Source organism: Eptatretus burgeri, chromosome 5 (assembly GCF_056783735.1).
Source record: "Eptatretus burgeri isolate ZD-2024b chromosome 5, Ebu_testis_v1, whole genome shotgun sequence".
NCBI classification, from domain to species: domain Eukaryota; kingdom Metazoa; phylum Chordata; class Myxini; order Myxiniformes; family Myxinidae; genus Eptatretus; species Eptatretus burgeri.
Genome location: NC_140965.1, coordinates 938,402 through 955,327, shown reverse-complemented (window position 1 = coordinate 955,327; position 16,926 = coordinate 938,402). Strand labels below are relative to the sequence as shown.

Sequence of the window (16,926 nt, the reverse complement as noted above, 5' to 3'; positions counted from 1 at the left end):
GGGGAGTGTGCAGGTGAGGATGGGCTGCTGCTGTCCGCACTCGTGTCTGTGGCACAAAAATGTGCGGCGCAGATCGAGCCACCAGTCGGCGAGGCATGCACTTCGGTGCACACCGAGTTGCCAGTCCGGGAGATTGAAGCCGCATGCTCCGTGCAGGCTGGCAGGGGTGCACGTACTTGTGGGAATGCAAATAGGAGTGAAGGAGTGAAGGAGTGAAAGAAGCGTCAGCGCATGTGGCTGTGGTCAGTACGGATCGCAAAGTTGGTGAAGGAATGTGAATGGGGAAGCTGTCAGTGACTGACGGTGTAGGATTAAAATTAACACGGCCTCCCCATTGTGTTGAAGGTATGAGTACGGTTCGGAGTGATAATTGGGGTGGTGTGCCTGAAAATCAAACTTGTTCTTTAACTTGTCATAATAAAGCGACATACCAATTTTCAGTTGAATATGTTAGAGGGTGGGGGGGGGGGTGAGAAGTTGGAAAAACCACAGGTGCCACAGAAACCACAGGTGCCATCACAGAAACCACAGGTGCAAGGTCATCTCCCATCTGCTTGGAAATCAGCGAACATCACCGCTCTGCATAAAAAAGGTGCAAAAATGGTTCCCTGCAACGACAAACCAATCAACCTTCTCCCAACCATCCATCCATTGGGACCATACTCTGTGCAGAGCGTTGGTGCTGCTTCAGCAGTCTCCTTGGCTATTGGGCACAACACAGGACAGGTCGCCACTCCGACACAGGATACCAACAAGCTGGCACTCATTTTGCCGACCTCAGAAGGATGACAGGCAGAGTCAACCCCACCTGGTATTAATTCAACAGCGAAGGGGAATTTGAACTCAGGACCCTTGGATCCAAAGCCCACCACCCTAACCATTAAGCCAACACCAGGCATATATCCACTGCCTTTCCCTCATCCACCCAATCAGACACTGCTTCATAGAACTCCAAAAGATTTGTTAAACAGGAACTACCTTTGGTAAACCCATGCTGACGACCTTTAATTAGTTTGTATTTGTTTAAATGGTTCCTCATCTGGTCCCTAAGTAATGTCTCAAATACCTTCCCCACAACTGAAGTCAAACCAACAGGTCTATAGTTTCCCAATTCTTCTCTGGATCCTTTCTTAAATGGTGATGTTACATTCGTCACTCTCCAATCCTCCAGTGACTTCAAACTTGTCCTGACTCCGGTGAGCTATTGAAAATATCCGTTAACATCTCGCTTACCTGCTCAGCCACCTCCATCAACACTCTCGGTTACATATTATCTGGAACCGGAGCCTTATCTTCTCTTAGATTACCTCGCTGTTCCTTCACTTCCTCCACTCCAACCTGGATCTTCTGTAAAAGCCCTTTCTCACCTCCTTGATAAATACTCTCAGCTATTGGCAATTCTCCTGACTGTTCTTGTGTAAAAGTTGAAGTAAAATACCTGTATAATAAGCCTGCCATCTCACTTTCATCACGAACTACTCTCCTGGTGCTATTCCTCAAAGGGCTCACACTGGTCCGAACCTGTTCTTTCCCCCTGATATACTTAAAGAAAGCCTTGTTATTATGTTTAATCTTCTTAGCCATGTCCTTCTCAAACTCTTTTTTAGATTGCCAAGTTATTTTATTAGCTTGCCTCTGTTTACTCCAATAGTGATATAAATCTAACTCCAGTCCTGTTATTTTAAACCAGATAAATACCTTCGGCTTCTCCTTGATAGCGTTCCTTATCTCACTCCTCAACCACCCTGTTCTCTTTCTACTTCTAGTGTTACACCTCAATGGAATGTACTTTCTCTTCACTCTACACATTTGCTCCTTAAAGGTTTCCCATTTCTCTGATGCTGATTGTCATGTTGTTAGATTCTCCCAACTCTCTCCTCATACCCTCAAAGTTTGCCTTCTTGAAATCTAATATCCTTACCTACTATCCTGAACTCTAACCCTTAACAGTCTTTGCACACACAATGTTATGGTCACTTCCTCCTAAATGTTCCCCGACCTCCACCTCCTCCACCATATTGGGATCGTCAATTAAAAGGAGGTGAAACACTGCACTCCCCTTCGTGGGCTTACCCACAAACTGGATTAAAAAGCAATCTTGGAATAAGACTACGAAATCCTCATCCGCTCTTCCTTTTCCCCATTCCTGGACCCAATGTATCCATGGCAAGTTAAAATCGCCCATTATCAATACTCTTCCCATATATATTCCTGAAAGTCCCTGTAATGTCCATCTTTTATTCCCCATGTTCCCCTCCCCATCCCTCTCCCTTCCACATATATCCGAATGTCTTTGTTCCCCACTATTTTGTCCTTCCCTCTCCTGTCCCTCTTATCTCATGTGCCCCTTGTTGTGAGTTGTGTGTTAACTCTCATACAAGCCTCAACAAAATATACAAAAAAGAAGAATTTTTTTTTAATCTCAGCTCAAGCGTTTGGACTGGTATTGCAGCACTCTCTGAGGTTCAGAGACCGGATTGCGGCGAGATCATGGCGGGTGGTTACACATACTATTGGTCTGGCTGCTCTGATGGTTACCATTCCCAAGGAGTTGCTGTAGCTGTGTCCAATAAGCTGACTCCAATGGTAATTTCGGTAACACCGGTCAATGAGCATATCATGAGGCTTAGGATTTGCCACTCCTTGGGTGTTATTTCCCTGGTCTCTGCTTATGCTCCGAATGAAGCGGGTGATCTCACTGTGAAGGATACATTGCATGCCACGCGCGAGTCTGTGGTTGATCAGTGCCCCAGGCGAGATCGTCTTCAACTGTGTTCCACCTTCGTTTGTGGAAACACGGGCTGCGGTGAACTGGGTAAAATGGGGAAAAGCTCCTGGGATCGATAGAATCCATGCTGAACTTCTTAAGGCTGGTGGAAATGCTGTACTTATGTTGTTGCATGCAGTTCTGTGCTCTGCCTGGAACACAAGCATCATCCCAACTGACTGGAAGAGGGGCCTTTGTCCCTCTCTGGAAGGGGAAAGGTGATCGCCAAGACTGCAACAACTACCGAGGGGTGACTCTGCTCTCAGTGCTGGGCAAGGTCTTTGCTCGGATAACTAGAACGGGCACTCGGTAGAGCGCATACCTTCGCCGCCGCAACTTTTTTCCGGGCACATTTGAAAAACGTCATTTTAAAACGTCCATGACGTCACAACCGTCAGTCTGATTGACGTCAAATTTGGTGTGTAACCTCCTTGAAGGCAGTCCAACAAAATGGAATGATAAACACTGAAAAATTAAAAAGTTGAAAAATGACGTCATCTTTTGACGTCACGTCCAATTGGGGACTACCATTCTGAAAGCTCGTAGTTCACTGAACGTTTTAACGTTGGTTTCATGTCAATAGCTCTATTAGATCTGAAGCTATGCCTACAAGTATATTTTGACCTTGAGTGTGACCTTGACCTTGACTACAGAGTTAATTGGCAAAACCTGTACATCAATAAACAGATATTTTGGTACTGATCCTAATGCCTGGATTTGGGAGACTTTGCTTTATAAATTATATAGAAATTTTGAATGTAAAATATCAGGACATTTTAGCCACAATTGAAAAACGTCATGTTCAAACGTCAATGACGTCATAACGGTCAATCCGATCGAAGTCAAATTTGGTGTGTGACGTCCTTAAGGTAAGTCCTACAAAACAGTATGATCAAAACTGATGAAATCAAAAATTGAAAATTTATGTCATCTTGTGACGTCATTTAGACGCACTTCCGATGACGTTACGTCAAATCCGACACTACATATCCGAAAGGTATCTCGTCATGGAACAATATGTTGGTGGTTGCATGTCGATAGCTGTATTATGAAGGAAGTTATGCTCAAAAGAGTGTTTTTGACCTTTTCATGACCTTGACCTTGACCTTTGATCCGATCGCTCCCAAAATCTAATCAAATCGTCCGTGAATACTCACGAATCATCCCACCAAATTTCATGCAATTCGGTTTAATACTTTGAGTTATGCGAATAACAAACAAACACACATATTCACAAATAAATAAATACACAGCGACCAAAACATAACCTTTCGTAGAATGCAAAGGTAATTCTGGATATGGTTCGCCACCATCTGCTTGAGCACCAGCATCCAGAACAGTCAGGCTTTACACCAAAGAGGTCAACGATTGGCCGTATCCTGCTCTTTGAGTTCTCACCGAACGCAGATGAGAGTTTTGGCAGGGGCTGCTTACAGCGCATGCTTTTCTCTGTGAGGCGTTTGATTCAGTGAATCGGGATGCCCTCTGGAGGATTCTTGGTCTTCGAGGGGTGCCACCAAAACTGATCGATCTGATGTCTGAACTCTACTCTGGTACAGAGTGCTGTGAGCTGTGGTGATGCCATCTCTGACTTATTTCCAGTTGGTACTAGAGTTTGTCCGGGGTGTGTACTGGCCCCTACACTCTTTAGTACTTGTATGGACTGGATTCTGGGGAGGATGTCAGAGAGATCAAGCTGTGGTGCGTCATTTGGGAATGTCAAGATCAAGTCCAAGGAGTCGGAGCCACTGGGATTATGGGTTTCCTGGGTGAAAACTAAGATCCAGGCTTTTAATGATATCTTGAATGCAACGATCTTGTCTGTACCTGTTTGCGGCGAGGATGTCGAGGTCACAGACAGATTCACTTACCTTGGCAGTGATATTCATCTCTCTGATGCCTGTGAGCCAGGGGTCAATAGAGGGTCATCTGCGGCTGTCTGGACATGTGGCTCGTTTTCCTGACGCTGATACTGCTCATCGGATTCTCTTAGCGAGCGAGTCTCGTGAGTGGAGAGGCCAATGGGCCGACCATGTGCCTCATGGTTTCAGCAGGTTGATCAGCATCTCAAGGAGATGGGGATGGGCCAGGCATCTGCCTGGCGGATGGCCAAAAGGAGTCCCCTGGACTACTGCCGGAAAGTGGATGCAGCGACGCGCTGCTCTGGCGCATGCTCCCATACCTGACCTGACCTTTTGACATGACTTTTTTTCACAACGCCCTGTATTTGAAGACCAAAAAAACTCGCAAAACATCTTCCAGAAAAGAGTAATTGCATCTCTTCTCTTGGAGATGTCGACGGTGACTTGCAAACAGAGCTTCAACGTTGGTGCACAGAAGCATTTTTTGAAATTCCAATAAATACAAGGCGCATGGGGATGTTAAATAAATACGTACCTCCTGGTGTTTCACTCGGTTTGATGGTTAACCAATGGTGACCATAAAATCTGTCTTTTGACATGAGTGGACAGGCCGATGCCTCAGTGTTGGAGGTGACGCTTTGTGCACATGCACAGGACTTCCGTCCAATGAAGATCGGGGGAGCACTCATCATGCTCCACACATGTTGATTTCACAGCCGATTGCATGTGTCTTCTGGTTTCTTGGTTTGTATTCGTGGGAACAATCATCTGAGAGGCAGACGGACTGTTGTTCTTGGCGGCTAAAGGTTAAAAGGCTAAATGGTCTGATGGGACGAATGAATCCAAGCGGCATAAAGGGTCTAAGGGTTCGACTGTGTTTTAAGGATCATAAAGGAGTCTAAATTGTTCAAAGGGTATCATGGGGCGAAGGGTCTTAAAAGGGCTTTCAGGGTCGAAGGGTGAAAGAGAAAAGGAGTTTAAAGTGTCCAAATGGTCTAAAAATGTCTATAGGTCTTAAAAGTGTTGAAAGGGTCTAATAAGGTGGTAATGTCACAAAAGGGTCTCAATGGATATGAAGGGGTCTCAAGGATGTACAGTCGAAGGGGTGTAAAAGGTCTAAGGTGTTTCAATGGTCTAATTTGTGTAAAGGAATGAAGCTGCAGTAAACAAGTAAAATAGACATAAAATTTCATAACTCCCGTTGTTTTTGTAATTTTGCTCTCGGGAATTAAGGGCAAGCCCATATTTATGTACAACGAAAATGGCCGCCAGTCTATCAGTCGGCCATCTTTGATGAGATCAGAAAATAAAGTGAAATGCACATGTATGCCATCATCTACTGTGCTTGTGCTAAGTTTGAACACAATCAGACCATGCACATCTAAGAAATGGTTGGAGACACATTTCAGTAACAAAATGGCCGCAAGTCAGCCATCTTGGATCTGATCTTGAAAAAGTATGACACACATATTTACGCCATTATTCTTCATCTGTGTGCCAAGTCTGAACAATATCGGTAAATGCATGTCCGAGAAATGGTTGAGGACGTGTTCGACACCGGGGTTTTTTTTTTTTTTTTTACAACTAAAATGGCCGCCAGTCTGCCATCTTGGATCTGATCTCAAACAAAATGACTTGCATATGTAAACCATCATTCATTATCTGCGTGCCAAGTCTGAACAACATCGGTAAATGCATGTCCGAGTCTCCATAACGCCCAGCGAACGTAGCGAAACAGGAGTATTGGTGGAAGTTCAACCAAGATGCAGCCAACGCTCCTCAGAACCCGGGTCGAAAGCCCCACGAGGAAACACAGTGCGAAATGTTGATTTTCAGCAGATGAAAATACAAAGGCCTGTGAAATAGGAAAGTTCTTCCGGTCGACACGAGTACTCCGCGGGAAGCAAGATCGGAACCGCTGATAGTGACAAGGGAAAGCAAAGAGAACCAGGAAGTGAAAAGAACTGAGAAGCACTGGTATTTCTTAATGCTCACAATATTATGCCTCCTCACTCTCCTGTGATTCTTCTTCTCTGCGAAATCCTTTCGCACCCTCACATGGAAAAGTCCTCAGGACTGATTGCTTGTTCCCGGTTTTAAAACACGCCCTGCTCTCCAAACGTATGCAAGCAGAGCGTCAGCATGTAAAGAACAAGCTTGGTAGTTTAATTATGCCTACACCGTCTGTTCATGTAGAAAGTTATGTGTGTTAAAATAGAAGCCATTACAAGTGTGCAGATGACTATCATCATCGCTGGTTTGTTAGCCGGAAACGAAGACAGGGAGCATGCGAGGCAGTGCTTTGTTGGCCATCAAGGGAGGGTGTTCCGTGGAACTCAGCTCTGCGAGTCCCTGCTCGTGATAAATACATGGGAAGACATGGCACTTAAAGGAAAAGCAAATAAGGAAAGCACACACATGTAGAAGAACAATTTGGCAGGCGGGAACTTAGGAAGACATGATCCAGTGTTGGGCGCAACATGATGGTGTGGTAATGCATGGCACAGAGTAAAGGTGTAGCATCGGGCAGGAGATGAAAGGATTGTGCTGAGAAGAAAAGGAGATGAGACGGGGAGGAAGGAGATGAGGGGGAGAGGAAGGGGACGAGGGGGGGGAGTGGATGAGGGAAGGGGGAAGGAGATGAGGGGTGAAAAGTGGATGAGGTGGCATTCATGTCTCCACTGAAGATCCAACTTGGGAAGCAACAAAGAAGAGAGAGAACAGATACGTCTTCTCCCAACCAAAAGCTCAACTCTAACCCACGTGCGCATACATGCACGTACAGGACCACCTTTCCAGCACGCGGCTGGTCCGACAATTGGCCACCTGCTGCCAGTGGGCGTAGTCCCACCCTGTGGGATGGCCCCTTGTTAAAGTGTTCCTCCCTCGACGAGGGCCCTCTGCAGCTTACTGCACCTTCATGACCTGCAGTACTTGGCCCAGATGTTTTCCATTAAAAGCGCCTTTGGTGTTAAATGCCACAAGTCTCCCACCTGAGGACCTTGTGGCCTGTATGAGGTGAGGTATGAGGTGACCAAAAATGTATGATGTGTGAAGCGACTGACTATTCATGAAGTGACCAAAGAAAATGGTAGGTTTTACACGATACAACCTTATCCCATTCTGTTCCATAAAGGACAGTCATTGCCCCATCAGTGCACATATTATGTGCAATTCACCTCTGACAGATCTCCAACGCTGGAGTAAATCCTACTCAAGCACACTGACCAAGCTAATCTTTCCACAATTAGCTATGCATCTTCTCCACATCCCCCTTGCACATAACAATATGAAATGAAGCCTGCTTAATGGTTAGGGTGGTGGGCTTGGGATCATGGGGCCCCGAGTTCAAATCTCGCTCAGCTGTTGAATTAATACCAGGTGAGGTTGACTCCGCCTGTCATCCTTCCGAGGACGGCAAATCTGTCTCTTTGTCGATATCTCCAGCCTTCCTTGTGCTTGACCTTGCTAACCAACCCAAACAGCACAGTTCCACATGAGAGATCAAGGAACGTAATTAGAATGCACTGCAACTTTTACAATTCAATTATGATGCAAAACTACTCATTCCTGACGTTAATATATACAGTACATGCAACAACATGGTAGATATGTAATCATTCATGGTGTGTGCATTTGTAACCTCTTCCAATCGAGAACCTCAGAGAAGGGAAGGATGTACGAATCGGCCAGAATGACAGGTATGCAGCCGGCTTGCAGAGCATCGCTCAGTGCTGGCTGTCCGAGTCGAGCACAGCGCAGCACCACACAGAAACTGCTTTCCTGTACACACAATCAAGCACGCCAATTAAACAAACAACACAAAAGGTAGGAATCATACATGCATTCACAATTCATCCTAAATGTTAAAATACTCGTGGACAAGAAATATATGCATAACTGGGAATACAAGACTTAAAGGGAAGATCAAGTTCAGCTGGCTGTCTCATCTGCTCACACTCACATGTGAAGACGAAGTAAAAAAATCCAGGTTAGTCTTAGCATGCATGAAGTATGCCTTAGAATCAGAACCAATTGTTTTTGTATGGGTTGAGTGCAGCGAAATGTAAGTGGCTGATTGTTCAGTTCAATTCGAACGATATACAAAAATGGCTCAAGAACAGAAAACATCGTCAAGACAAATAAATCAGTACATGTCAGGATGGAACAAAGCCACCACAGGAGTAACACAAGGTGTGTACAGTTGTGGATCCATTAGTACATGTCAGGATGGAACAAAGCCACCACAGGAGTAACACAAGGTGTGTACAGTTGTGGATCCATTACTACATGTCAGGATGGAATGAAGCCACCACAGGAGTAACACAAGGTGTGTACAGTTGTGGATCCATTAGTACATGTCAGGATGGAACAAAGCCACCACAGGAGTAACACAAGGTGTGTACAGTTGTGGATCCATTAGTACATGTCAGGATGGAATGAAGCCACCACAGGAGTAACACAAGGTGTGCACAGTTGTGGATCCATTAGTACATGTCAGGATGGAAGGAAGCCACCACAGGAGTAACACAAGGTGTGTACAGTTGTGGATCCATTAGTACATGGCAGGATGGAACGAAGCCACCACAGGAGTAACACAAGGTGTGTACAGTTGTGGATCCATTAGTACATGTCAGGATGGAAGGAAGCCACCACAGGAGGAACACAAGGTGTGTACAGTTGTGGATCCATTAGTACATGTCAGGATGGAAGGAAGCCACCACAGGAGTAACACAAGGTGTGCACAGTTGTGGATCCATTTGTACATGTCAGGATGGAAGGAAGCCACCACAGGAGTAACACAAGGTGTGTACAGTTGTGGATCCATTAGTACATGGCAGGATGGAACGAAGCCACCACAGGAGTAACACAAGGTGTGTACAGTTGTGGATCCATTAGTACATGTCAGGATGGAACGATGCCACCACAGGAGTAACACAAGATGTGTACAGTTGTGGATCCATTAGTACATGGCAGGATGGAAGGAAGCCACCACAGGAGGAACACAAGGTGTGTACAGTTGTGGATCCATTAGTACATGTCAGGATGGAAGGAAGCCACCACAGGAGGAACACAAGGTGTGTCCAATTGTGGATCCATTACAATTAGAAATATAAATGAGTGATCTTGTCAAAGGACTGGGGATCGGTTTAGTTTTAAATTTTACGTGATATCAAGGTGAGAAGTTAAAGGTAAATACCGTAGTCAGGAATTAGATGGCAGTTGTACAATAAAATGGCGACTTTATGGAAATGGGAATCCGGCCAGGCAATCTAATATATTGTTACAGTTGTGGAAATTCACAGATCACAATTCAGGTTCCCCGAAGATCAGTTATGTCGATAAGTGTGTGTCCAGGTTAGATTTCCCCACCAATGTATAACGGGATTATTCGTGTGCCGGGCTGTGAACCTTTGAGGTAGTGTTATTCTTTTCTGTCTTTTATTTTAAACAAACATATCCTCACCACCTTCTCTATAACCGCCAACATATCCTCACAACCTTTTCCACAACGGCAAACATCTCCTCACCAGCATCTCCACAACACCGCCATCTTTTCACCAAGAACAACATCCCCAAACAACATCTCCACAAACAAACACGATGGCATCCTCGACAGCGGCAAAGTGATCTCAACCACGGCCGCGTGTGACGGCAGAATCGGGTCACAATGGCGAAAGGGGCAGAGCCAGCCGGGGGTGAAGGTTCAAAGGTGAAAGGAGGGAGGGTGCTGATTTCGGGTGGTAAGCCCAGAGCGACCCCTACCCTTGGGGCTATAAAAAGGCGTGTTTCAACGCCGAGAGCGTTGTTGGTCAGTGGAGGCAGTCGAGTGGAGTTGAGAGAAGAGTTGGGCTGGGCCGTTGGAGTCAGCAGTGGAGTCGGGAGACGGGAGAAGCCAGCAGTTGATTTGGAGTCGGGAGAAGTTTGCCAGCCAGAGAAAAGTCGCCAGCAAGCTACGTAACGGTCCGAGCGATCGGGCCCCGAGTCGGTTGAGCGACGCTGAGGAGTGCGCGGGCTCTTAAAGAGCATCAACTCAAAAAGAGCAAGGCCGGTTCGCTCCTCTGAAGCATTGGCCAGGCCCGATCGACCAGGCCGCGGGGAAGGCCAAGCGACCGAGGAGGGCCTCCCGCCAACCTGCTCGAGCCGCTTAAGCGACTGACGCGTTTGGTGACACCCCCCGGTAAATAGAGACATACGGAGGGTCGCCGACCAAAAGACCCATCGAGTCGCCTCAAGGGCGACAAGGTAACCTGCCTGGCCTCGCGGAACTCCTTCGGTCATCCCAGCTCCAAGGAACATTAAAGGCTTACGAGCCCGGTTCTTTCTTTTTCTTTCTTGGGGATTGCATGGAAGTCTGTGGCGCCTTTTCGACCAAGTAGAACTGATTAAGTGTGTGTACATAATAAATAGACATCGGCTATAGGTTTTTACTCATGCCTTGTCCCCTATCCCCATTCATTGCATTGCTTACGTGTGCAAATAAATGTTCCCCATTTTTGAATGTCACCTGTTCGTTGTGTCCCTTCCTCCATTGACTGCCATAATTGCGTTCGGAATAATTAGCTGGCTGATTATAAGCCGATAAAACGTACATCTGGTCCGACGGGGCTTGGCGATATAAAACCGCTCGGCAATCGCAAACGGAACGAGCTGCTTAAAGTGGCTCGTTTTAGTGCAGGTCCCGTTGAGGTATAAACTCCGGCATTTCTGTCTGCGCGAATAATTAGGTACATCGACAATTCGGCGATCAACCCTGTAGCGCGTGGACAGAAGAGTTGGCTGGTTTATGGTGAGGTTATAAACACCCGTAGCTGGGTTTCGGCGTTGATCCGAAAGATGCGACTAGATTGCTCGTTTGGTGGGCGCGTGCGGCCACAATTGAGCTAACGGCGGTCGTCCGCACGCTCAACGGGCGAAAATCCACAACAATATAAAGCTGAGTTCATGTCTGGGGGTCTGGGGGTCTGTGTGTCCGTCTCTGTGGGTCATTGGTGCCGCCCACTCCACAGGCCACGTCCTCCAGCCGTCTAGAAATCACCACCATCTATTTCTCTCCACGTAGCTCAGATTGTTTTGAAGGCCTCATGTACATTTGAAGACTGAACAACACATCTTCCATCATTACATGAAGATTCCGTTTTGAGGTTTAAAAAAAAAAAGAAAGAAACATTTTGATTACAACTCAAACGAGGTAATACATGTTTTGTCCGCAGCGATTGCAGCAGAGGTCTAATATACACCGCCCAATGAAGGTACGTCAATTGTCACATTAAGCAAAGGAAAGAAAATCGTGATAGTTCATGAAAAATAAAATATAATACTTTGTGGGACGTCGAACGCACTTACTTTCTGTGACGTGTCGTTTGTAACTCACTGTTTGTTTACCAGAATTTACAATGAATATCCCGTGTTTGCTCCCATGTGAAGTATGAAAAAGACGTCCCTACACATGACGTCATCACGATGACATGACGTCATCACGCAGCGATGTCTGCAATCGCAGGAATGCACTAATAATTGGGGCCTTTTTAATAACATACTAAAACTCATGGAAAAACGATATGATAGAGGACAGAGGATAGAAAGTTTATTTGGTGATTACTATGAGAGGAAGAAGAAGAATAAGAAGAAGTAGGAGAAGGAGAAGGAGAAGAAGGAGAAGAAGGAGGAGAAGGAGGAGAAGGAGGAGAAGGAGGAGAAGGAGGAGAAGGAGGAGAAGGAGGAGAAGGAGGAGAAGGAGGAGAAGGAGGAGAAGGAGGAGAAGGAGGAGAAGGAGGAGAAGGAGGAGAAGGAGGAGAAGGAGGAGAAGGAGGAGAAGGAGGAGAAGGAGGAGAAGGAGGAGAAGGAGGAGAAGGAGGAGAAGGAGGAGAAGGAGGAGAAGGAGGAGAAGGAGAAGGAGAAGGAGAAGGAGAAGGAGAAGGAGAAGGAGAAGGAGGAGAAGGAGAAGGAGAAGGAGGAGAAGGAGAAGGAGAAGGAGGAGAAGGAGAAGGAGAAGGAGAAGGAGAAGGAGAAGGAGAAGGAGAAGGAGAAGGAGAAGGAGAAGGAGAAGGAGAAGGAGAAGGAGAAGAAGAAGAAGAAGAGTGGGAAATATCATGCAAACATGGCAGTTTCATGCGAGCTGTCTCACTGTCGCCTAATCTAATATATAAAGCTGAGTTTGTGCCTGTGGGTGGATGTGTCGGACTGAACAAGGTACGTTTTCATTACAACGAAAATACTCATGATTCATATTTAAAGTGTTTAATTTTTTTAATGGATGTCAAAGATTCCACAATATATTTTGAGAACTAGTAAGCAATTGTCACTGGCACGCTGACCAAATTACAAATTCATACCCAAACCAGCTCAAGTCGAATGTCAAGCCTACCCAGCTGGCTTGCAAAACACTTCGGCCAGAAAATACATGCTTTATGTATCACCGTCCTCAAAATGAAGGGACATGGGAAGAAGAAGAAAAAGAAGAAAAAGAAAAAGAAGAAAAAGAAGAAAAAGAAGAAGAAAAAAAAAGACTAATCACACTTTGATTTAAAGAATAAGTGGAAACAAAATCACTTGAGTAGGAAGTGCATCATATCTTCTTTATTTCTGGTGTTCTGCCGAAAGGCAGGTTGAGCACTGCAAAAGCAATCCCATGGCAAGGATTACACCAGGAAGCTTGCTTGCCTTTGCCTTCCTAGTGGTAGTGAGAGCAGGAATTTGGAATTTAGCCGAGGTGCTTGCGATATTGCCGTGATAAGAAGATATTGCAATGAGTAGTTTAAGGATCGTTGGGAATGAAAACGTGGGCTCTACTCTTTGTTAAGGACGTGGTGAGATATTTAACATCCACCAGTAAAGCCAGCAGATGGTGGGCCGCGTTGATCAGCCATCCAAGTGTCGGTACACACATTGATGAAATAATTGTTCTGCATGCAAAATACCAGGGTGACAGTTCGTAGCCAGGCTGAGATTCAAAACCAGGCTAAATATCTCACAAGATTGTGTGCATCCCTCTCGGCTCTGCTGCCAGCACCAACAGCAACAAATCAGACAAAAGATTTTGCAGATTGCTGCACCTTCTGCCGAAACATCCTTCATCCTTCATATCCGCACGCAGCAGCCACCTCCCTAACTGAAACCCTTGACAGAATCACGAGCTCGTCAAACAACTGAAATATGTCTTTTAATCCTGCAAAGTCTGTCCTAAAGGACCGTCTGCCTCACAATCCCATCTACTTTCTCAACCATCCTCTTGAAGAAGTTCAGTCACTCAAACTTTTGAGCCTCACCATCAGCCATGATCTTTCTTGGGCAAACCGCATTTCAAAGTTGGCCTCCAATGCCAACCGTCGACTGGACATCCTCCGACGTACAAAGTCCTTCCTTGGCACACCTGAACTCTTATCTACATACAAGGATTCATCCGCAGTTTGAAAGAGTACTGCTCTGCTATCCGGCCTGGTGCCCCTGCCTCACATCTTGCTCTGCTTGACACAGTGGAAACCAAGGCCTTCAAAATCATTGCAATCTCCCGCAATGAACGTAAGTCAATGCGCCCATCACTTTCACATCACAGACTGGAGGTCTCTGTGTTGTACCACCTACTTTCTGATCTCGCATCCTCTGTTGCCCCCTTCCTCTCACCCCTTTCACCCTGGTTTATGCCAGGCGCACATGATCTGCCAGGAACCCACTCCTGGTGAAACTTCCAAAATGAAACATCACTGCTCACTTACACTCATTCTTTCAATTTTTCTTTTCTTTTTTCCTTGCCTGTAGAACCAACTTCCCCAGACTCTTCAATCTCACTCTTCCGTCCAGGGCTTCAAAACGGCTGCTCACCACAATCTCAGGTCATCCCCCATCCACAACCATGATCTTTTCCACCCTCATTAACCTCCCCAAGCCCATTTCTTCCCAAGTTCCCAGGTTTTCCTTCCCCTTCTGTGATCGGTGGTTTCGGGTGCACTAGGACGAACGTTGTATTTAAACAAAAGGATATCATTGTGTTAAGGAAGGTTCAGTGTTCAGCAATCAGAATGGTTCCAGGGCTGCTTGATATTGTTGATGAAGAAATGCTTTCATCGAAACACTTCGTTCATTGTTATCATGGCCATAGTGTTGAATTATTTTATCGTGTAAAATATGAGGGAGACTATTAATAGTATTACCTTTTCCTGTTTCCAAGTTTCCTTGCACTTTAATATCTGTGAAGGCAATTTTTTTTACCCAGAAATATATATTGCACCACAACTAATCCTATCTGATAATGAGGGAACACAAAAGCTGTAGCTATACTTCACGACAACATTACGTCAGGGAGAGAGTTCAAGATACAAGCCTTGACATACTTGCAGAATTTCTGGGTAGTTGTAGATGTGGTCACCATGGCAGCGTGTACGTGCTGAATCTCTTCCTGGAGGGAGGCCTACGCAGCGCTCCAGTAGCAAAACCTCTTCATTATATCTAGCCTCCAGTGTTTGGAGTTGTTCCCGGAACTCTTCATGAATATTTGTCTGAGCTGAAACGATGAGCCACGTCCGACGTCTGTGTGGAAGACAAAAATTACAAAAGGCAAAAGGGTCAATACATACAAGAGTATAATTTCTGGGATGGCAGGTGTACACCATAATGTGTACTTCGCTACTTGTAGATTTATGTTATGTAGTACGGGTTAAATTCCCAAAATAATAGGAACCAACGTCAAAATAGTGGTCTGCAGATCAACAGGAAATGTCATGGTTCTTCAAGCATGCCATCCTTCAGCAGGAACATTAAGCTGGTTGTCACATCGACTAGATCTCTCTTGAGAATGTGAAAGATCCTGTGGTTAAAAAGATTAGGCCATTGTGTGCCGGTATATTCGTCTAAACTACAATCGAAAATTCTTGATAAAGTCTGCAGGAACGAAATCAACACAAACTATGAATAGTACAATGGAAATAGTGATGCCATTCATCTCAGCAAGAATTAAAAAAAAAAACAATCCCTTGGAAGGAGGGGGAAAAAAATAAAATAAAATCAAGGCTTGTATCTTGAACTATTATCCAATTTATTGCAAATGAAACGAGATGTAAAGATTTTAATTGAACTCGCCAAATCTGTGCAGTCGTCACGTCATGATGTCAGATCAAGCAGAGCTTCAACGACCCTCAAAGCCATTCAAAGGAAACCGAACTTGAACGCAAGAGAATTAGTAGATATGATCTTTATTTAATTTTGAAGTTAATATTTTTATTGAAAAAAACACCATTAAGGAGTGAATGCAGCTTATTGAATTTACTGGTAATGTATGAGTAAACAGCCGTGCATTGTCACTGGGGGGGGGGGTGGGGGGGTCAGTGATTGGCTATGAATTGTTACATGCTTTTGCACAGGCAACCATTGACAAACAAAAGTAAAGAGATCAGAGTTCAATTAACAATGGCGAGGGTGGCATAATGGTTAGGGTGTTCGGCGTTCGCTCTGTGTTTGGGAGGTTACGGTTCAATTCTGACCCCGGCCGAGTCATACCAATGACTAAAAATTTACTTGTGCTTGAGGGTGTCGATTGGTGGGAGATGGGGAGATGGGAATGCAGGGAGAGGGGTGGTAGTGAGAGGAATGAACACTTTTTAGAGAGGGGGGACAACAGAGCATCTATTGTCCCACCTGGAGTCCATATATACTACGAGTAGAAACAACTTGCAATTTGAAGCCATTTTGTTTCCATCGAGCCTGGTGCACCGAACCTGCGCCCATTGCGAGTGAAGAGTAATGTGTCTGTTTTCTAATCAAGCTGTCTTTCTCTGCACCCAAAAGGGAGATTATGTTATTTAAAGATGTCAACATGTAACAAAATAAATACTGAATTTTAACTGAAATCCGTGAGCAGGATGTCTCCTCTGTCCATGTGTCTCAAAAATGAAGGAATACAGCTATTGGTGTCTCGCAATGAAGGGTTCCACCATGTGGTGAATAATTGCCTGGAAGGTTTATGATGATCATTACAGCATCATTAACTAGAATGGCACTCTTCGATGTCACGATGTCACCACATATGCCTCCACCCACATTATTTCATCATTATACATACTTGTACCAAGTTTGATTTAAATCCCTGAAACCAGTTTCAAAATATTAAATAATTCTGGCTGCCAGACCATGCATCCAATCAGGTTGAAATTTAAAATATACAGTGCCTATAGAAAGTCTACACCCCCTTTCAAATTTTTCACCTTTTGTTGCCTTGTAGCCTGAAATTAAATTGCATTAAATTGGACTTTTTCCAACTTTATTTACACACCGTAACCCACAACTTCCCAGTGAAAAACAAAT

General features: G+C 45.1%; 1 protein-coding gene across 1 annotated transcript in view; it reads right to left on the bottom strand.

Annotated features, from left to right (window-relative positions):
- Positions 1-556: 556 nt before the first annotated feature.
- LOC147025684 (exostosin-2-like) overlaps positions 557-16,926 on the bottom strand; it is a 59,674-nt gene continuing 43,304 nt past the window's right edge. The window contains exons 5-7 of the mRNA XM_085880357.1: positions 14,961-15,156; positions 8,273-8,412; positions 557-608 (exon numbers count right to left, since the gene is read on the bottom strand). Of these exons, the coding sequence (XP_085736483.1) occupies positions 572-608; positions 8,273-8,412; positions 14,961-15,156 (373 nt within the window). The 3' untranslated portion in view covers positions 557-571. The remainder of the gene's footprint in view (positions 609-8,272; positions 8,413-14,960; positions 15,157-16,926) is intronic.